Below are 23,505 nucleotides of genomic sequence, written 5' to 3'. Positions count from 1 at the left end.
ATTATTTTTTACAACCAACACACTCACATTTATAACCAATCACAGGACTTGTGGTGTTCACGTCTCTATCAAAAGTTTGGTGCACCTCGAACTTTGACCCAGCCGGAAGTTATTTGGTTTAGTACTACCTATACTCATCAATATTTTGTTTAACAGTAATAGTTTGCATTGAACACATTAATAGAAAAAACTATTTCAAACCATAATGTACATTTACTATTAGTAATGAAATTTAATGGGGTTTTTTTAAACTTGCAAGTCTAAAAATAGTTTTTCAAATGTAGCTAGCTGATTACAGATAATATAATTTATTCATTTCTTTTATCTGAATGACATTAATTTAGTATTTTCTCAAGAGGGGTAATCTTCAGCAATGGATGTGAAAGCTTTATTTAAAAAGCAAATTCAAGACATTTTACTGAAAAGAACTATTTATATCTGTTGTTTTATGAATCGAGATTCACCAAGAAATGTTTTTAATTAACTCACTGGTCCGAAGCCCAGAGTCAAGATGTTTTTGCCTGCTCCTTTTCGATTGTACAGCCTCTGAAATAGAGTCATGAAAAGGGATTAATAAACATTCTCTAGCTAACACAGTAAATGTACCATAAATATCATTACAATTAACACTGTAACAGAAGTAATCTTTTAACTCGATTCTATAAGTTTGTTTTGTTTAACAATGCCACTAGAGCACATTGATTAATTAATCATCGGCTATTGGATGTCAAACATTTGCTCATTCTTACACAGTCATCAGAGGACACCCGCTACATTTTTCCGATTAGTAGCAAGAGATCTTTTTCATTTATATGCACCATCCCAGACAGGATAGCACATACCACAGCATTTGATATACCAGTGGTAGCCCAGTGGTAAAGCATTCGCTTGATGCGAGGTCGGTTTAGGATCGATCCCTGTTGGTGGCCCCATTGAGCTATTTCTTATTCCAGCCAGTGCTCCACAACTGGTATAACAAAGGTGGTGGTATGTACTATCCTGTTTGTTGGATGATGATTAAAGATCCCTTGCTGCTAATTGAAGAGTAGACCATTAAGTGGTGACAGCGGGTTTCCTCTCTCTATATCTGTGTGGTCCTTAACCATATATCTGGCGCCATATAACTGTAAATAAAATGTGTTGAGTGCGTCATTAAATAAAACATTTCCTTCCTTCCTTCCTTGTTAATATAGCTCTTGGTACTGCGGGTGTCCGGTTTTAAAGGTGTGTTACTGTATACTGTAAATCAGAAAATGTTGGCGAGCATAAAATATTCGCGAATTTAGCAAAGCCATACAAAACACTAACATTTCATGACGCTAAATATAAACTAAAGTCAGATTAAAACAAAAATCAAACAAGTCTTAAAACGTATACAATATGTGAACAATTCAATTGAATTTCAGAACCAAGGCAAATAAAAAGTCGTCACATATCCTATGTGCACTACCGTTCGTGGCACAATAATTAAAATTACTGTCACATCCGGTGCAGTGCCGCAGCAAAGCAAAACGAAATGTCAGTATTATGAATACAGTCTTATAGTTTCAATGTTTGTAACTTTTAGCAATAAAGACACATAATTGTGGTTAAAAAAAAATTGTTTTCTTTATTTGACAAAGTGAAAAAAGTACCAGAGCATTGATTACTAGTACGTCTCAGTGGAAAAACAGCTTATGACCCCTGTACGCACAATAGACTACTCCAAAAACACGTTTTCATTGGACTGATTATGTAAGGTTGTTTCATCGGCGATTAACTGGACAAACAACTGGCTATAGATTAGGCAATAAATACAGACAACAATACTAATTATTTTAGACGTATAACACTGTAATGTTTTTATTAAAATTAAGTTGGAGACAAGGATCGTCACTTGGACGTTTGAGGCTATATTTCAAACCGGAAATAGTGCACATTGCACAACATCAAAAATTATCGAGTCTTCTTGTCACCAGTCAGTCTAAAAAACAAACAAAAAATGGCATACGCTTTTTTTAATGTTTGATATGCCGACCTCGCTAACGTTTTATGTCGCTAATATGTCACTGATACGGATTTTGCTAAATTTTAAGGTCGCTAATATTTTCTGATTTACAGTATATATGTTTTGTATTAACCTCAATGACTCTGAGAACAATTTCCCGTTGATGACTATCTTGTGAGAAGGTGATTCCCGCTGGTAGTGGTTTAGCAGGGGAAGTAACTCCAATGATAGTGGTTTCCAACAAGTTCCTGTAACTGAAATATATAATCACATGTATGTACATAGTGTTTTCCCTAGCTTGTTTTAGATTAAACAAGCCTTTTTCAGTAATTAATTCTAAAATTGTCTTCATAAAACATCCAAAAAGGTATTATCAATTAATAAAATATGCCTTTTATATTTTTTGCCATTCATTTATTAAAGCAAGCACATAAATTACATTAATGTTAATTTCAATTAATTTTTGTGTATTTTTAATGAAATACAAGTGCCCCGAAAATGGTGAAAATACCCCAAAAGTGTTTGGTCTACCATGCCTTGCCTAATTTCTAGGGAAATCACTATGTACATGTACAAGAAGGTTGAAAAAAAAAATTAATAATATAAATTCCACCATTTTCTATTCATGATGAATGCAGTTTTGTTAGCGATAGCATGCAGGACTGATATTTTCAAAATACATACATGTATGTGTATGTGTACTAACTAGTGTTAAATTCTATATACATTGTACAAGTACAGGTACATCCATAATAAAAGATAAAATCCTATATTTTAATATTATTTACTTGAAATTTTTTTTTTTTACATTATTAGGCATAGTCCATTTGCGTTAAAAGGGAACTGATGAAATGGTTTGTAACTCTATAATGAATAAAGTTAAAATTCATATAAAAACATATTACATGTATTTTTTTAAGTTTAAATTAAAAAAAGTTTCTTTATCAATTATCATGAAATTGCATGGGTATCATAACAAGCATTCTTAGAGTACTGCTAAAGTAATACATGTCCCCAACTGAACCTAAGGTCTCACTACACAGATCACTTCCGGGTGAGAGTTCATTCATCACGGTCCACTATAGTTCCTAACTGTGGCACATGTTATGGTTCACATATTCACTTCTAGAAAATGGTGAAGAATTAAAACAATATGTACGTTTAATGGTAAGCCTTCTGGCTGTATTTTGCCCATGTTATTTTGTAATATTGTGCATCGACCTTTTGGGACATGGGTATATAGTGCAAGTGACAGCCGGAGTGAATCGGTTTATGAACCACCTGTTCGGACCGGTACTACAGCCAGATGCGGTCATATAGCAAAAAACTGAGACGGAAATGTTCACAATTTTGGAATGAATATAAATGCTTATATAATGTATGTTCGCAATGGTGTATGTTGTTAGTGCCAACGAGAACCCGTTCTATGGGCAATCTTCGCTTGAAGTTGGGCAGTTTAGCATGGGTTTCAATGGCAGATGACATCTGTGTAGTGAGACCTAAGAATTGTTTGTACTATCTCCTAAATTCAAGGGCCATAACTTTGTCAAAATGGTTAAATTGCCATGAAAGTCAAACTTGATCTGTAACAGTATATAATAAAGCTACACACAAAATTTCAGCTCAGTATCTCAAGGTTTTCTGTCAATATTTACAGACGGATGGACAGACAGTCGGAGATTAAAAAGAAAAAGTCTCCTCCGGTTGGACCGGTAAGGGACTAATAATTTACAATACAGGTATAAAGACAACTGATGGAACGTACAGCCAATGGGAAGCATGCGCAGTTCTACCTTTAGTCTCCGTATTATCTATCACTTCAATAAAAATGTAGCTACGGCTGTTCTAGCATTTTGTCTTCACCCCTGTATTAACACGACATTATTCTTTATAATTTGATGTTAAGAAACTTTTTTTTATTACAGATATTTTAGTAAAAAATAATAATTTTGAGGTGGTATGGGTTTAAATCTCAGTAATATGTTTCAATGTAAGTTTTAACATTATTCATTATAGTTGTATGCCAATTCATTGGTTCCCTTTTCGCGCAAACTGACAAGTAATTCAAAACTAATAATATTCTGTATCTACAGAGATGTACATAATTTGCATATATGTACGTAAGAGTATTATTATAATATGCATGCACTCCTACATGTAACTCCTCCATGGGCCCATTCTCTGATTGTTTTTTTCCACTTGCAACCAGTGTACCACAAACTGTATATCAATGGATGTGGTATGTACTGTCCTGTCTGTGGGAAAGAATAATATAAACGATCCTTGCTAATTAAAAATATAATAGGTTTTCTCTAAAACCATATATGTCATGATTAACACTTACCTAAAATGCAATAGGACTGGTACATCAAAGGCTCTGGTATGTACTGTCCTGTCTGTAGAAAAGCCTTTTTTGTAGGAGTAGCCTACCTATAGGTGGCAGCTGTAAGTTTCCTCCCCCCACCCCACCCCACTACTGATCCAGTATCACAATAACCAGATATTACACTCTTTGTAGATACATGTAGCTTAAAACGTGTTGTTAAAATAATTATCCTATCGTTTTTTGTTCACTCTTGTTTATTCACTTAAGGATTGTCTGTTATTTCTTTTACGTTCATCGGGGTATGAACAAAACAAAAATCACTCGCAAACTGTGTGAAATGCGAAGCCGTTCTCACATAAGTTTGCAGATGATTCTTTTTGTTCATACCCAATTGAATGTAAAAGAAATAACAGACAATACTTATAATTAAATTTGAATCATACTTGCTAATAATAACATTAAACGTTCATACTTTATTTTGAATAAGTTTTGGTCCATAAACAATAACCCTCCATAAAATGACATCATCAGGTATGACAATCCCTGACGACGTAATTTTATTGTTCATCGAAAATTGAACAAACTCCCGTTGCTACGTCTGGACCAATGGCATGACGTTATATTGTAATGAATGTTTTAACTATTTATTATGTCACAGATAAAAATGGTTTAGTCTTGATACAAGTTGTTAATACCAGGCATTTAATACCTCGGCGAATCCGACTCCAAAAGCACTTCACCATGGAATTTCCTCTCATTCCTGAATTGGTGGAGCCAGTCCACAAGAGAGAAAACGTCATCATAAAGATGTTCAAAGATGGCACACACCTGAATCAAATAAAAATGAAATACATGTAATGTATTAATTAGGGGAGATTTGGCTTCCACTGTATTGGTCACTTGCTAAAACAAAATTACATGCCTACTTAAAAATTTTAAAAACTTGATTGGCTGTTTTTCCTGTCACTGTATATATCACAATCAGCCATTGGTTAGATTCTATTCTGTCACTGCATATATCACAATCAGCCATTGGGTAGATTCTATTCTGTCACTGTATATATCACAATCAGCCATTGGGTAGATTCTATTCTGTCACTGTATATATCACAATCAGCCATTGGGTAGATTCTATTCTGTCACTGTATATATCACAATGAGCCATTGGGTAGATTCTATTCTGTCACTGCACATTATAATAAAGAAAGAATGGTTAGAGGTTGTGAAATGCGGACACGATCAATAGATACAACTTTCTTTTAATCCACAGAATTTTAAACATTTATTTTGCAAAAATAAACCAAGTAAAACAATGATTATATGCAATCAGGTAGGCTAAGTTATTTTTTAATCCCAAGTTTTTGTCTTCTGAACCATTTAAACAACCATGATCCAAATACTTCCATTTTTAACACAGTTGAAATAAAATAAAAAGGAGTTTCTTATTATAAAATAAATATCTTTTATTAAATTTATTTATTACTGATTTTGCTGTTTAACTGATAATGGGTTTATTCTGTGAATTGTATCAATTATTAGTGTCAACAAGAAAAAAAAAATTAAACGTTTGCTTTATATTTGCTTTATAATAGTGTAAAAGTGTGTAAATATAAAAGTGCCCCCCCCCCCCCCCCCCCCCCACACACACACACACACGAACACTTTTTTGGCACCTTCCTATACTGGTGATACCCGGTAGTTACTGTATAATATTATAAGATTTCTTAAAAAAACTAATAAAAAATTATTTACTCATTCTAAAATGTTTTACACATAATTTGGTAGAAGTATCCACTGAAAGATTTTGAAGAACAATTATTATTGTTGATAAGAAAAAAATTAATTAAAAGTGGGGTATCATATTATAAGATTCTTAAAATACACAAATTTATTATCCATTTCTAAAACATTTTACACATAATTTGGTAGAAATATCTGCTGAAAGATTTTGAAGAAATAAATTATATCACATGACTAACATGATTGTGTGCATGTGACATAGGATATCATTTTTGTGAGTGTTGTTTTTGTTTTTAAAAGTGATATGGTATAAAAATAGTAGCGCTAGGTGCATATTAAGTCAATACTTTTCCACCCACACTTTCTACTCGACTACCGGCCTTGGTGGCGTCGGGGTTAGGCCATCGGTCAACAGGCTGGTAGGTACTGGGTTCGGATCCCAGTCGAGGCATGGGATTTTTAATCCAGATACCGACTCCAAACTCTGAGTGAGTGCTCCGTAAGGCTCAATGGGTAGGTGTAAACCACTTGCACCGTCCAGTGATCCATAACTGGTTCAACAAAGGCCATGGTTTGTGCTATCCTGCCTGTGGGAAGCACAAATAAAAGATCCCTTGCTGCTAATCGGAAAGAGTAGCCCATGAAGTGGCGACAGCGGGTTTCCTCTCAAAATCTGTGTGGTCCTTAACAATATGTCTGACGCCATATAACCAACCGTAAATAAAATGTGTTGAGTGCATCGTTAAATAAAACATTTCTTTCTTTCTTTCTTTCTACTCGACTATAAAAATAGCAACATGGACTTTCAATAATGATCTTTTGTCTCATTAGCAATTTGCAGACAATAAAATTAAACATTTGATGTATGAAAATGGAATGTAGCGGCAATATAGTCGAGATCGTCTGCATTTTGCCAATGTTCACAATAAACTGAATCTTGCTTATGGTCAACGGCAGTCACTTTTCGCACCCTAGCCCGAGTACTCTGACTGTAAGAGGACTAGACGGACATTTGGACAGATATATAAGGGTTAAATATCATGGTTCAAAACTCGCCAAAAAATATGGTGACCCCAAAAATAATAATGAATGTTGGCAAATTAAGGTAAGCGAACCACGAGCATGATTTTAATGTGGAATACAAATTTTAATAGTGGCTCATATGTTATAGCTCTAAAAAGGATAATATTATCTGGGCAACTAATGCCATTATTTTTTAATATTTAAGTCGTCCAAAAAGGACTTTGGTCGCATTTGGCGACCTGGTCACAGGCTGTTTTGAGCCCTGAATATCTGTCCAAATGTCTATCTAGTCCTCTTACAAATTTACAGTCAGAGTACTCAACTAGAATTTTTCCAGCAATCTTAATACTGAAACGTCATGTACCCAGCTTAGTGTTATTGTAAGGAGATGAAAAGTGACATCAGTGGAATACCTACAAAATTAAAATTCAAAATTAGCTATATTATTACAATGCCTCACCACATAAAAAATAAAAATTGGTCTACTACCTTGACCCCTGTCAAATTTCTATAACAAGCAGACAACGTTACACTGTTTACAGGTCAGTAATGTTTTTTCATAATCTGGACAAAATATTAATTTTTTTAGTTTTAAAAGATGAAAGAAATAAAAAGTACCTTATATCAAATATATTATATCAAAAAATTACCGTAGGATATTTTTTATTTAATGTGTATAATGCCAAAACAAGGGACCGAAAAATTACTGTCATGGACCTTAATGAAGTTAATCATAAATGTAAAAGAATGCTGGTCAACTCGCCCCAGTGTTTGGACAACTCACACCAAACTTTACTGTCCGTAAATAATTGTGACAAAATTAAAAATAGACCTCTACAACATTGGTGTCATTTTATTTATTAATATTACAGTAAAATTTAGTTGTTCATCAAGATAAACCTCGCTTTAATCTTGATGAACTAAGTAAAACTTTGCTATTATGACCACTTATTAAACGGTTTAATATTGGGGAGATCCTAATATCGAATAAATAATAATCTATTACAATGATGAATGAACGGTGAAGCCTATTTTAACAACGTTTGTGGGTGTGTCCCTTATTTCTTTAAAGAAATGATCAGGCAAGGCTTTTGGGCTTTTACTGCTGTGCATATTCAACAATATTTAATGCACATTATTGCTTAAAATATTGGTATATTAATAAAGAAAATGGTAATGATATGAGATGACTAAACCGTGTGGGGCGAGTTGACCAACCGCTTTGGGGGAGAGTTGACCTGCTCCCATGATGATGATAGACTGACCCATGTAAAATGCCATCATCATGATGTGGCCCGTCCTGGAAAGTAGCCATGATGTTTTATTTAAAACAATAAAAGTTTTGTCGTACACATGCACACATGGACATCTGACACAGACAAAGACAGACTGAGACAGGATGTGAGACATAGATGGACAAAGACACCCACCCGATTTTTTGTCATTTTTCTGCATTTTCATGTTTTCCCGGCAAACAATATAAATACGACTTTTTAATGTGGAGAATTCTTTCTTATCTCCCTTGAGCTATTAAAAAAATAAAATGAAGTGGAAATATAAATGTTTTAAATTATTATTATTAGATTATCCTACTCAATTATTGTTCTGAAATATAACGGTTCGGACAATAACAAATATTTACAACTTTAAATTTTAGGTTGTCATCATTTTATGGATTGGTTATTAATAAAACATTTTATTCTATTTCAGAAAAATTAACATTTTAAAATTTAATGTCACTATGGAACTCAATTTGTTTTAAAATGGCTGCCTTGTAAAAATTCCACATCTAACTTCTATTATATATTAATTTTATGAAGTGGAGAGAACATTAAGTAAGGGTTATAAAGTGCAGATGGATTTGGCAGGGTTGTATATTGAAGACGTAGCTTCGTCTCTAGTCCGAGAATACCTAAGTCGAAAAGTATGAGCTTATTAATTAAAAGTTCGCTATTTAATCTAAAATTGCATGGTGATTAACAACTCAGGAAGTGTTCCAATTAAGTTTGGACATTTGGGGTTTTTTCGTTGCTTTTTAATGACAGAATGCCAGTTACATTTCATTTAAATTGCATACAAGTGTGAAGTGAACTACATCCATAGTGCAGGACAACATTTCATTTGACTAACAATAACATTTATCATCGATGTACCAAACTGCATTCACTTAACGACAAAAACACAAATACAACTTTTACAGAAATACTATTCTACATTTTTCAACTACGATACATGAAACAAAATAGATTGCAATCAGTTAACGTAAGTAATCAACAAATCCATTCCAGGTTAAACCATAGTGAATGAAGCACCCTCCTGTAACAGGAAAGGGTGTGACATTTGACATGAAATACCTTTACATTAATAATTTTCGAGTTTTGGGGGTGGGTGGGGGGGGTCATGCTAAATGTGAACTTCAGAACTATTTTGAAACAAAATAAATATAATAGGTTTTTGTTTTTTTGAATTGAAGGAAGGAAATGTTTTATTTAACGACGTACTCAAGACATTTTATTTATGGTCAGACATATGGTTAAGTTAATTTGAATGAAGTCATTATTCAAATGACGTCAGTTAAATTTGCATATAATAATAAAAATTGATGTGCTGATTTCCAATGCGGGCAGGGATGATAAACTTTGAAAAATATTTGATGGGGCTAATGGGGCACAGATGGTACATATTATTATAATGTTAAACCCTGTTTCAGTTTCTTTTTATTTCTGTATAATTGTTTTGCAAGAACGTATATCTTCTTAATAAAGCCATGAATGTAAAATAAACCATTAAAACAATTAAAATGCATCTGTTTTTAATTTCGTTATTAATATTACACTGAAAAATACATTTACACTGAACATTGACATTTTATCCAAATATTTTAGGGACTGAAATCAACACTAGAAATCCTTGATGAAGAACTACCACGAACTCCAAACAGCATTGGAAATCGCCAGCTGCTTATGAAGGAAATCAAGCTGGAAAAATTGATGAAAAAAAATAAAGTGTGTAAACTGTATAGTTATATAATATTTTTTATTTAGACCAGGGCTCACTACTATTAGTGTGTTTTACAAAAACATTTATTTCTACATTTAGACGATACTTTTCATTACAGGGGGCAGTAACTAGCTCAGTCGGTAGAGTGCTGCTTAAGTCAAATAGCCTCTTTGGACCTGTTCAGTTTTTTCCCATTCCAACTAATGCCCCACACCAGGCTGTGATATGTGCTGTCCTGTCTATGGGAATGATCCCTTGCTGCTAATGGAAAAATGGATGCAGATTTCCTGTGAAGACTGTCTTTGACATCCAGTATTCAGTGATTAATTAATCAATGTGCTTTAGTAGTGTTGTTAAACAAAATAAACATTTTAAAGAACATTTACTACATTAATTATGATTCATAATTCAGGTGATAAGTGGCAAGTCATCATATTTATATTTTTCAGCAATGATTTCTAAATGTATCAATCCATTCATTTACACAAAATTACAGGTACATGTACATTCACTTTTTAATCACAATCCAAAATGGTATTGGAAATTTAGACAGTGTACTAAATTCTTAAAGGCACTCAGTCATGGATGGCTGACCTAATTAATGTCCAACAAAGTATCTGAAAATATATACATTTGATTTGACAAAGAATTTTTTAATTTTTTTTAATTCATAATTATTTGTCAGTCTATTTCTGTAATTATACAAGTGAGAATAAATTGCACTTGCTGATTATAAATGTAACATTAATTTGTATCCACTTTTGTAAACTTCTATATTATACAGACTATTTTGTATATGGTGGGAACCAACACATTGCATAAATTATTTGTATTATCAGTTTAGATAATTGTGCTTCATTAATTACATTTCGTACATTGTGTTGGAATTTTAGGAACAGGAAAAACCACTGCGTACTATGATCGAAGTGATGACGAAATATTTTGTTGAACGTAGTCAGCCCGGTTTATATGAGAATCGTACATCCGTGAAACATCCACCTGTGCTTACTACGGATGGTGAACAGAAAAGTATTCTCTCAATGGCAGAACATATACAGCCAGACGGTCCCAGCAAAGCCTCTACCAACAGCAGATATCTTTCAAGTCAGAAACAAATCAGTGCAGTCATATCTCCACCATTAATAGATTCGACCAGACTCTGTGGTTACACATCACCTGCCGACAAGGAAGCGTTTGAGACAAAGCCCAGACCATCTTCGTCTGTTCTTAACTCCAAAATTGGTTTGTATTTTTTTATGTCTTTAGAACCAGTCAAGGCGATAAATGGTATTGCCCAAACTATGTATGCTCAAAATAATAATGCCAAATATAAATATAAATATGCTGACCTCAAAACTACAGAAATATTAAAGGGATATTCCCGAGTTTGCTGCAATTATTAACATGTTATCGACTAACAGAGAATTTTTGACGACTGTAAGTAAATATCAAATATATTTTTCTGTGTAAAATATTAGTGGCTGTATATTAAATGTGTTTCTGATCGTTCTAATATTTGTACTAGGTTAAATTTCATTTTATATCCAAATATTAAGACGACCAGAAACACATTGAATATACCGGTACAGAGACTGATATTCTAAACAAGAAAATATATTTAATATGTAAGTTTAATCATAGAAATTAAAATTATCAGTTTCTTATATTATTCGTTTTTAATTAAGACAATGCATTTTTTTGCTTGAGAGATTAATTATAATTTATTTTTTGTATAAAATTATCAGATTCTTGTATTATTGTTGTACCAGCTAAGTCCAACAAGAACGATGTTGTGATTGAAGATGATCTGGATAGTGAGACGCTGGTTGGTGCGGGGAAGGCTGGAGTGTTTTTCAACTCCGATACTGGAGATCAGGCTCCAAGGACGAGATTCACTCAGCCTGTTCCTTCCCGAACCCGCGGAGTAGCGTCTCCCATTACAAGTAACCTTGATGTGAGTTGATTGTTTTATACCGTCTCATAGTCCATAGTCCAGCCTACATATATTAAAGGTTTTTGTGTGGAAAAAAAATACCTTTTTAAGGCTTTTCCAGAAAGTATTATGTCACGGGTATAAGACAATTTATTTCCGATATTCTCATTCACAAAATAATATTGGATATTGGGAGAATATCCAACCCTGGCAATTGAGAAAATGGCCACAGTGAAAAAAAATACTGTGGAAAAATAGTCTCCATGGCAGTTTTTTTTATTAATATGTAAATGAAGAGAAATATCTGTCAATATTATAAAAAATAGATAATTAAGAAAAGTTATGTAGAAAATTGAAATTCCACAGCTAGATAAATGCTGTGGAAAATGAAAAGCATTGCTGATTGCCAGGGTTAATTGCCAGGGCTGATTGCCAGGGTTGATTGCCAGGGCTGATTGCCAGGGTTAATTGCCAGGGTTGCCATTTTGACTACACATTTCTCGAAATAAAATAAATGTTCCAGTTTCCGTTGGAATTGTTTTTAGAATCATGCTCTCATTTAAAAAAAAAAAAAAAACATACCAGGTAAAAAAAAACCCACTATTTTCTCATTGTAATATTTGAAACCTTTTTTCTTCTCCTTTACCATTACCATTGACAGGAATCTCAAAGAAGACGTGCCTACCAAAGACCTAAATCACGCTTTACAAGTTACCAAGGAAAATCAAATGGTTCTTCATTAACAAATTCTGATAGTCCGAGACAGGCTGAGCATTCTGGGATTGACACATTGCTGGATGGTGTGTCAAGGTCATCCCCACTTCAGCAAGACCTTGTCTCGCCTTCGAAACCAGAAACGATTAAAAAACCGGTGTCGATAACGGACGTTATTGAGAAAAGTTCTGAACGTTTAAATGAGTTGAGCAGGAAAATGTCCGAACCCCAGATTCTTGATGAACAGAGTTACAGTGTGGCCCAATCCAGCATGGCAAATAGGACACCAGGTCCACATGTTAATTCGGTACAAGGGAGGTAAGTCAAATGTTAAAAACAAATTTAAAGTGTTTTTATTAATGTAATTAAACTGGGTTTTGCTTGCATATCTCTTCTTTCCACACCTTCACCCCCCTCCCCCCCCCAAAAAAAACCCCACCCCGTTGGTGGACCCATTGGGCTATTTCTCGTTCCAGCCTGTGCTCCACAACTGATGTAACAAAGGCCGTAGTATGTACTATACTGTCTGTGGGATGGTGCATATAAAGATCCATTGCTGCTAATCAAAAAAGAGTAGCCCATGAAGTGGCGACAGCAGGTTTCCTCTCTCAATAACTGTGTGGTCCTTAACCATATGTCTGACACCATATAACCGTAAATAAAATGTGTTGAGTGCGTCGTTAAATAAAATATTTCTTTCTTTCTTTTCCTGTCTGTGGAATGGTGCATATAAAAGATCCCTTGCTGCTGAAGGAAATGTTTGACATCCAATAGCAAATGATTGCTTTTTTAACAGATATTTTGAAATATTAAAATATAAAAATGCATGGACCTCTGATGCAGTTTCTTCTTTTTGAGGGAGGTGAAGGTTAGAGTAGGGAGGCAGAGACAAGCATATAAGCAAGTTTTAGTAAATATATTTGGCAGGTGTATGGCTATCTAGTATAGTGAACTGTAGTCCATTCACACAGGGATCACATTTTTTTTATACTATGTAATTTACTATAAGTTATTTATTTCCAAGCCAACTGATTTGTGAATTGCACCCACAAATTGTATTTCTTTGTTATTGCCAAAACACTTTTACTTTTCTTCAAACGTCAAACCAACCTGAGATTATTTACAATTTCTTTTTAATACAATGATGAGAGGGGACTATAGACCCATCTTATTGTATTACTTTTTGTTTGTAACTCTTGCACCTGTCATCCAGGGGAAAGGGGCATTATGTCATGTCATTTGCACGTATGTTTGTTTGTGTTTAGCCTAAAAGAAGGAACAAAATCGTCAAATGATATGGAACTAACTGACATCGGGGACCTGGAAACTGAACTGGACGATGTTCAACTTGAACCGGTGACTCAACAGACTCAGATTCTTAATCTGAACAAACTTGACTTCAAACCAATAGACCTGCAGACTGCTGTAGTAAGTACACACTCGATCTGTATGCATGCCATGGCAGAGCTTCTACAATTGACTTCAAACCACTAGCCATGGGATCAGTGATTAACTTTTTTTACTAGCCCTGCTTTTATTAAATACAATTTTACTAATAGGAATAACTGGATATGTCATCTAAAGAAGGAGATAGAGCTTAAAAACTCTTAGATTTGAGGGAAGGAAGGGGCAGGACATTTACAATTACAAAATATTCAATGCAGCATTTGACAAAATAAAATTCACTAGCCATTGGGCATGGCAATGGTAGTTATTTACTAGCCCAACATTGAATATCACTAGCCATAGGAGTGGGACTACCATAATCTAGAAGCCCTGCGTGGTTATTTCACAGTAGGGAATCTTAAGCAGGACGCAGCCCAGTGATAAAGCATTCGCCTGATGAACGGTCAGACTGGGATCGATCCCCGTCGGTATTCCTGTTGGGCTATTTCTTGCTCCAGCCAGTGCACCATGACTGGTATCAAAGGCCGTGGTATGTGTTATCCTGTCTGTGGGATAGTGCATATAAAAGATCCCTTGCTGCTAATCAAAAAGAAGAGCCCATGAAGTGGCAACAGCAGGTTTCTTCTCTCAATATCTGTGTGGTCCTCAACCATATGTCTGACTCCATATAAACGTAAATAAAATGTGTTGAGTGTGTCGTTAAATAAAACATTTCCTTCCTTCATCCGTTTTTTTTAAACTATCATATGAAGCTTCACTATCAATTTGCACAATAGTGGTTAACCTAACTGCTTGTAATTCGTGTTTATGATGGCCATTTCTTTTTATGAATTAAGGGGCTGTTCACCGTTATCCACAATTTCATGAGCATACACTGGAGTGGTGTGGGGGGATGCCACTGTATACTTTTAAAATGAAATTTTTAATATGTGAAAATACCCGATACAATGATGTATGGGATTGGGGAGATGGAGAAGTAGCATTAAAGAGTACTGACCTGCATATTTCAAATGTTTCACTTGAAATTACTCCACGACTGGTGTAACAAAGGCTGTGGTATGTGCTATTCTGTCTGTGGGATGGTACATATAAAAGATCCCTTGCTACTAAGGGAAAAATTGTAATGGGTTTCCTCTCTATGACTGTGTCAAAATGACCACATGTTTGACATCCAATAGCCAATGATTAATGAATCAATGTGCTCTAGTGGTGTCATTAAACAAAACAAACACTTGAAATTACTGCCAGGAGGAGAGCAGTGCCTTTATACATACATGTTTGTCAATGTACATCTTTTAACTTTTGTTATCCTTTAATATTGTGGTCTTGGTAAATTATGCATTTTTCTTTTCATACTTTAACCTAACTTTTAGGGTCATTGGTTAGAGATCATGTTATGTGTTCATGAAAAGAGAAAACAATCCACATTTTTTATATTCCTTTACACACATTAACCTAAGTATTCATTAAAATGGAAAATTATTGAAATTGTTTTTTACATATTATGTAGCATTTTAGCACTTCTTAAATCAAGTGTTTTTTATTTATTTTTTCAGGCCCTGAAAACTGTAATTTTGGGTTCAGCAAACCAAAACTTTGTGGACGAATGGCGATACCAGGGATTTAGTTTCTGTGATATTCCTGATCTTCAGTACGGGATTGTGCAGAAGAAGGTCTCTATTAACACTTTTCACTTTATAGTTGTTACAGGGGTTTTATTTTTATATGTCCATCTGTGATGGGTCGTATTATGGTATGGCGTTGTCCATCCATCCATACTTCCTTCCGTCTGTTAACTTTTTCTTGTCCAGACCATATTTTGCATACAGATGTATACAGGATCATCAAACCTCACATGTAGGAACAACTTGGGATGGTGGTGTGTCGCGTACTATTACTAGGTCACTGTGACCTACTTTTCACGGTCTACTGCACATAACAGTAAATCCTTGTCCGGACCATACCTTGCATACAGGACCATCAAACCTCACATGTAATAACAACTTGGGATGGTGGTGTGTCGCGTACTATTACTAGGTCACTGTGACCTACTTTTCACGGTCTACTGCACATAACAGTAAATCCGGGGGAATTCCGGTTTACAGAGTTTTCACTGTATTTGTTGTATATTTATATAAGAAAATGATTGTTGGATGTGTTCTATTTATTGTGTGTGAAGCCAAAACAAGGTTGAAGGAATTGTATGCCTGTCCACCTTTGTACTGGGATATCAATGCATCACCCATCAGCATTAAAGCTTGTGTGTTAATCATTGTGCCATATGTTGTTGTCTTGTTAAGTTTGATGATTATTTAAATATTGTTTTTATTTAGGGAGGACCCTGTGGGGTTTTGGCATCGGTACAAGCTTGTTTTCTGCAAGAGATGCTATTTGGTGAATCGCTGCTCCCCAAAAGAAGAAGGTATTTTAATCCATTTAATTAGTATTTAGTTAAAAAACACCCACATGATTCCCATGCTTATAAAACTCAAGGCTTTAATATAAATTAAATCTCACCTATACTGTAGATTCTGCTAAAATCTTAAGACTGAACTTTAATGTTTTATAACGACAAGCTCTACTTTTGTGAGAATTATACCCATTTTAGGTTTCTTCTTAAAAGTATTATTTAAAGTTCATTTCAATATGTGCATATTAATTTACAAGCTTCTCTTCACTTACATTAAGAATTGCAATTATATTAAGTTGTCATTGTTAACATTTTCCAGCCAGTAGTTGGTAGAAGTACTGACAAGTAGATACAGGACTTGAAATAGTGGCTTGTGAAAAGCAAAAAGTAGTCCCAATTTTAAAGGGACTGTCCTGAGTTTCCTGCATTGTAAGATGTTTCCGACTAATAAAATCTTCTAACATCTAAAAATGCGCATTAAATATATTTTCTTGTTTAGAATATCAGTGTCTGTATAGTCAATGTTTTTCTGGTCATCTTAATATTTGTAAGAAGCCCAAACTGGATTTTGTCTTCAAATAATTTCATATGTAAAAAAAAAATATTTTTAGGAAATAAAATGAAATTGAACCTAGTACAAATACTAGAACAATTAGAAACACGTTTAATATACAGCCACTAATATTTTATGCTGAAAATGTATTTGATATATAATTACAATCGTTAAAAAGTCTCTGTTAGTTGATAACATCTTAAAAATTGTAGCAAACTCAGGACTGTCCTTTTAGGGTATACACTACCAAATCAAATCCCATAGATGACAATAGTAAAATATGTGGTTAAAATTCATACCTGCAGTGTATCAATTGACATAAATGCCACGGATATAAATCCTACCACCCCTCACCCTTAAAGTGAATCAGAAAAAATTGGGTGTCAAGCTGCTCATTTCTGAGATAACAGGTAGCGTCTATGACTACCCTAGTTTTTTTTACAGATACCCCATACATGTTACAAGCACAAGACTACTTGACACAGTGGTACTAGATGAAATAAAATTGCATACATTTTTTTGCCCAGATGAAACTATTGTTTTGTACAACCAACACACTCACATTTATCACCAATCACAGGACTTGTGGTGTTCACTCCTCTATCAAAAGTTCGGTGCACCTTGAATTTTGACCCAGCCGGAAGTTATTTGGTTTATTACTACCTTTAAGACCTGCTAAAACCACCAACAAATCGCAAGTAATATTTCAAGAGACAGATTCTCATCTGCTATTTAGCTGAAGATTCAGTGATATTTTAATTCCATGATGCTCTAAAATACATCTCAGAGGTGCTAATTTTTCACACACTGTTACACACCACAAGCTGGCTTTATTTCCATATTTTACTTCCTGTTTTGAGCCCTGAGATAATACAGACAGCTCAGTGATGTAATTCTGTTTTGTCTTTTTCAGTCTGCAGCCCACGTGTACTGAACGTTCAATGTACCTGGCGACAGCTCTGAGTCGGATATTTTGGCGGGCCGGCAGTCAGCTCAAAGCTGTGGTTACAGTGTAAGCATTATGTGCTGATTATATATTTTACATGTTTCAAAATAAAACATACCACAAATACTATATTATTACTGTACCCATATGGTTCAAAATAGCTTGGTACATATCAAAGTACATATTCTGGTACACATCAAAGCCCCTACCACTAATGTAGTTCAAGTGTTTTTCAATTAGGTAGTTCTAACTCATCGGTTACTAGAACTATATTCATGTAACCGAGCAATTGATTACCTAAGTAAAACTCACGTTAACCGACTTGATGTGCACTACAACCTTATAGAAATGTCAACGAAACGAGATGAGTGATATAAATTAAGATCGATTACGGGTAATAAATAGAATATTAAACTCGCTACCATTTCGTAACATGTTCATGTCTCTCAATTTTCATTGTCACTCACTAAAGCTTATGACAACTGAAAATTATTCCGCTCGGGACTTAAATATGATACGAAATGGAAGCTTGTTTAATATCTTATGATACTGCTATAATTTTCATACTCTTATTGAACATTGGACTTTCTTATTTCTTGAAGGGCGTGGTCTAGTTCAGTTGGGTGAGTGCTTGGGTTGAAAGATTGAATCCTATTGGTTGACAGTTCTCTGAATTTCCCATCCCAACTGGTGCCACACGATTGGTATAACGAATGCCATAGTATGTGATAGCAAATGCATATAAAAGATCCTTTGATGCTAATGGGAAAATATTGTCAGAATTATTAAATATTTGACATCCAATAGCCGATGATTAATAAATCAATGTGCTCTTGTGTTGTCTTCTCGTCACAGCCAGTACACCACGGCTGGTGCATCAAAGACTGTGGTATGTGTTATCCTGTTTGTGGGATGGTGCATATAAAAGATCCCTTGCTACTAATGGAAAAATGTAGCCGGTTTCCTCTCTATGACTGTCAAAAATTACCATATGTTTAAGTAGGGCATAATACTTTACGAGAACCATTGTTCTGTTCGCATGTTGGTTACGCAATTTTAAAATCACGTGAACTGCCAGTTGGTTATGTGATGAACAATTAATTTCTAAAATTAAAAGTACCCTATCAGAAGTCACATTGAAAATCAGTTTATTTGTTTCTAAATACATTTGAACCACCAATGTAGCACAGAACTATAGTTCAAGTGTTTTACAATCAGGTAGTTCTGACTCATCGGTTACTAGAGCTACATGTATATTCATGTAACCGAACAATTGGTTACCTAAGTAAAGCTCACATTAACCAAGTTCCGGTTACGTAAGATTTTGAAATATTGTCCCCTGCTAAGTGTCTAAATAATCATGTTAAAAACCAGTAGCTGTAGTTTAAAATGTGCTTAGGTGTTGTTAAACAAATAGTCATTTACCACCCCAGGGCTCGAAATGCAGTGTTAGTACATGCACCGGTGCATGCTGATTTTTGCATATGCAATGTAACTTTTACGGGTGCACGCGGTGCATTGTAATTTTTTCAAGTACTGTGTACTGCGTATACTAGTATCCTGTTGTCTTCAGACTCATGTGAATTTTGCATATGCAGTAATCTGTTCGCCACATGAAAACGATAACTTTTATCTTATTTTTTGTATTAAATAATCCTACTTACAGAAGGTTGTTCGGTCATTGAAAATATCAGTTCTCGGTTATATCCGTGAACGGTATTAGGGAAGGTGATCGAGACCGACTTTGGGGTATCCACGCACATAACACAGTTGTCGTCACTGACAAATTGAACTCCGCCAGATCTGTGATCAATACAAAGTACCGTAACTGCCTTGAACATTTTCGACCTCAGATATGGGCACACTTGATCAGATGATTGTGAACGTGCAGGTGCGTTACTCGCGTAGTTGACTCGAAGTCAGCCAGTGATTATTTCAGTCGAACTTCTCGTCGAATCGTAGGCTAATTTATATTATACCAACAGATCTACGAGTGTAAAAAAGTTGTTAATTGCTTAATACGAAACACAAATTTCGTACGTTTTTGTACCTATTATAGATTTCTGTAAGGCTTGGGTGAAATTTTCAAATTTGATCAAGAATCAGTAATAAACGCAGTTCTATAACGTTCCGGTACTGTTAATAAATAAATTAGTCCCCGAATAATTCCGAATAGCTTCTAAAAAAAAATCAACACTGTAATCAAGGTAATTAAAATAGTATTTTTCTCATTGTTAACAGGATTTACCTTATTTTTGGTGCATGCAGAATTTTAATGGTGCATGTAACTTTTTTTTCAGCATGCACCTGGTGCATGTAGAATTTTTTTTCATTTCTAGCCCTGCACCCTCCATGTCTATTTTGTTTTTACTCAATTCTGCATTCTAAGTAGTAAATGTATTTATATTTTCTTCCTGCAGAAACCAAAAAGGTATGTGCAATTCATATTGTTCTATATTTCAGCCCCTCTGGGAGGGCTCATGTTATTGGCAGTTCCCGATTTAAGTCCGATGATCTTACAGAAATGGTATGTATAGCACAAATTGAAGTTTAGAGTAAAATTCGGTGTCCGTAAAATTCTGTGATATTTGTATTTGTATTTTTGCACAGTTCTTTACACTGTTTTTGTTTAAACCTTGAATTTTTATATTGATGTTGTCATCACTTTATTTATTTGCATTACCATAGTTTGACACCCAATAGCCGATGTATTTTTCGTGCTGGGGTGTCGTTAAACATTCATTCATTCATTCATTTATACAGCATTTTATATTGATTTAAATTGAATCCTTTTAATAAGTTATAAATTTCTGGACTATTTTACTGTGTATGCAGGAGAGACCAAAATCTTTTTTTTTTAATTGGAAATATTTTGCTGAAGCTATATGGTTATGCAGATTTAAAAAAAAAAATTAACAGTTTCTTAACAATATTTCCAGTGTAAAAAATAAGTGACGGTATGGACAGGGAAGAAGTGAACATTAAAAGTTAACACATTTTTAATGGGTAAATAGATCAGTCCATTGACATAATAACAGTGGGTTTTTTTTTCTAAAGCAATGCTTGACCCAAGGCTCCCACCAATCTAATTAAAATTAGCTCCACTATTACATGTGGATCTAACACCAGCCAGTTGGAGCTCATGTCCACCAATCAAAACCTTACTTGCAGAATCCTGCCAGTGATTTAAAAATAATTTGAAAACATTCCGAATTATCCTGAGGGTATACGACATGTTTCGTGTGAATTACGAATGCCTTAAAACATGTTTTATTTTATAAAATAAATAATTTGTAATGTAAAACTGAAGACTGATTTAGTTAGTTTTTTTTATAAATAAGTAAATAATTTTTAATGTAAAATTGAAGACTGATAACCCACCCCGTACGTATTGGTATGGTTCGCTGTACTGCGGCCACTAAAATAGACTTGCCCGATATTTTTTGAATTTGTATGCTCCCAAATAACGTTATAAAAGGCGAAGTGTAATTGGTCAATATTTAAATTATTATTTACAGACGAAATGTTACCTGGACATTGGGGACTACGCAGTGTTGTTAGTTTTAAATCACTGGCAGGATTCTGCAAGTAAGGTTTTGATTGGTGGACATGAGCTCCAACTGGCTGGTGTTAGATCCACATGTAATAGTGGAGTTAATTTTAATTAGATTGGGCTCCCACCCCCTACACCCCCCCTACCCCCCCCCCCCATATATTTCCTTAACAGGATTCTGAATTTGAACAATTTGCTAGCTCTGCTTTAGTGTTGAAAGGTCCTTAACCTTTTTTCACCCGATGCATACTCGGCATCCTTTATTATTGTCGAAATCACAGCTTCATTTCAACTTATTTTTGTGCTTATATCCAGTTATGGTTCAAGCACGCTGTCCTGGGTGCACACCTCAGCTATCTGTTCTGTCTGTTCAGGACAGTGGGTTAATTGTTAGCTGATTAGTGGTTAGTGAGAGTGAAGAGAGTGTAGTGGCCTTAAACCTATCCATTGAGCCCTTAAGAACTTGCTCTGGGTTGGAGCCGGTACCGGGCTGCGAACCCTGTACCTACCAGCCTGTAGTCCGATTTAGTGTTTAAAAGTTAAATCCATGTATGTTATTTGTATTGAATTTATTTCAGCTGATGCTCTATACCTTCATTAAGTACGAAGAACTGCTGTCCTTCATGAGACAAACCATTCACCAGGTTGGTGTGCTATATGTTTTATCAGATGATCATTTAATTAATAGGGGCCGGGTAGAGCGCTCGCTTAATGCGCAGTCGGTCTGAGATCGATCTCCGTCAGTGGGCCCATTGGGTTATTTCTCGTTCCAGCCAGTGCACCATGACTGGTATATCAAAGGCCGTGGTATGAGCTATCCTGTCTGTGGCAAAGTGTATAGAAAAGATCCCTTGCTGCATTAGGAAACATGTAGTGGGTTTCCTCTATTGACTACGAGTCAGAATTACCAAATGTTTGACATCCAATAGCTCATGATTAAGTAATCAATGTGCTTTAGTGGTGTCATTAAACAAAACAAACTTTTATTTAATTAATAATACTAACTCATCCTGCTATCAAAGTGGGGGCAGAATTCAGCTAAGTCCGGTTGAGTGCTCCCTTGAGGTGCTTGCATCGCAGGATCAAACCACCTCGGTGGATCCGTTCAACTCATTGGGTTTTTTTTTCTTTTCATCCAGTGCACCACAACTGGACAAAGGCCGTGGTATGTGCTTTCCTATTTGTGGGAAAGTGCATATAAAAGATCCCTTGCTGCATTAGGAAAAATTTGGCGGGTTCCCTCTGATGACTACATGTAGAATTACCAAATGTTTGACATCCAATAGCCAATGATTAATTAATCGATGTACTCTAGTGGTGTCGTTAAACAAAACAAACTTTAAACATTTTAGCTATTGAAGTAACTTATTGTTCAGTGTGTCAACAGTTTTGTAAGAAACTTAAGCTGCCGGTTTCAGGGATGCGACATGATGTGGCTCAGTTGTAGAGCACCCATGGATGTGATGGAATATGGAATAGATTCTACCCCCATTGTTGAATCCAGTGGGGTTTTTTCTCAGTCACAATCAGCTTTCGAAATTTGTATCAGCAGTCAGCAGTGTCGCCACAAAAAGTTCTTTCAAAGTTGACCTGCAACAATTTTATCATTGGGTATTTACTTTGTTATTATTTTAAAATGATTTGAACTTCAAGGGCTGGTTCTCCACAAACTGATGTAGCAAACAGGGTTGGGAATTCTCCTCGGATCCGCTGTTTTCTTCTCATGGAACATTTCGTTTCCTCGCATTTTAATCGTCCTTTCCTCCAAAATGTGTCAGATGTCACAGATTTTAACCTAGGATTTCAAGAATTTCCGGGACCCCTCTAGATTTCTTCTGTTTTACAGTTCACCAATTTCCACCCCTGAGCAAAGGCTGTTAAAAAATATGTTATTAATGATCCCATGCTGCTGT

The 23,505-nt window shown here is 34.9% G+C and overlaps 2 protein-coding genes across 3 annotated transcripts in view; one reads left to right on the top strand and one right to left on the bottom strand.

Annotated features, from left to right (window-relative positions):
- Nucleotides 1-320: 320 nt before the first annotated feature.
- LOC121380617 lies at nt 321-8,543 on the bottom strand. Its single transcript, XM_041509519.1, has 4 exons — nt 8,507-8,543; nt 5,023-5,141; nt 2,121-2,241; nt 321-546 (listed from the first exon to the last, which is right to left on the bottom strand). The coding sequence occupies exons 1-4, from the start codon at nt 8,519-8,521 to the stop codon at nt 481-483; spliced, it is 321 nt and encodes a 106-aa protein (XP_041365453.1). The 5' UTR covers nt 8,522-8,543; the 3' UTR covers nt 321-480.
- A 296-nt stretch (nt 8,544-8,839) lies between these two features.
- Nucleotides 8,840-23,505, top strand: part of LOC121381442 (probable ubiquitin carboxyl-terminal hydrolase MINDY-4) — a 26,061-nt gene continuing 11,395 nt past the window's right edge. The window contains exons 1-11 of one of the 2 annotated variants that reach the window (XM_041510758.1): nt 8,840-9,000; nt 9,962-10,081; nt 10,970-11,318; nt 11,846-12,030; nt 12,671-13,041; nt 13,989-14,151; nt 15,687-15,803; nt 16,464-16,552; nt 18,007-18,105; nt 20,503-20,566; nt 22,171-22,236. In XM_041510758.1, coding sequence (XP_041366692.1) covers nt 8,932-9,000; nt 9,962-10,081; nt 10,970-11,318; nt 11,846-12,030; nt 12,671-13,041; nt 13,989-14,151; nt 15,687-15,803; nt 16,464-16,552; nt 18,007-18,105; nt 20,503-20,566; nt 22,171-22,236 — 1,692 coding nt within the window. In that variant the 5' untranslated portion in view covers nt 8,840-8,931. The remainder of the gene's footprint in view (nt 9,001-9,961; nt 10,082-10,969; nt 11,319-11,845; nt 12,031-12,670; nt 13,042-13,988; nt 14,152-15,686; nt 15,804-16,463; nt 16,553-18,006; nt 18,106-20,502; nt 20,567-22,170; nt 22,237-23,505) is intronic. The other variant, XM_041510759.1, reaches the window with a different exon arrangement.

The sequence above is a fragment of the Gigantopelta aegis genome, chromosome 9 (genome assembly GCF_016097555.1).
Source record: "Gigantopelta aegis isolate Gae_Host chromosome 9, Gae_host_genome, whole genome shotgun sequence".
Lineage (NCBI taxonomy): Eukaryota > Metazoa > Mollusca > Gastropoda > Neomphalida > Peltospiridae > Gigantopelta > Gigantopelta aegis.
The sequence above is the reverse complement of the archived record's forward strand: the minus strand, read 5'-3'. Positions and strand labels throughout refer to the sequence as shown.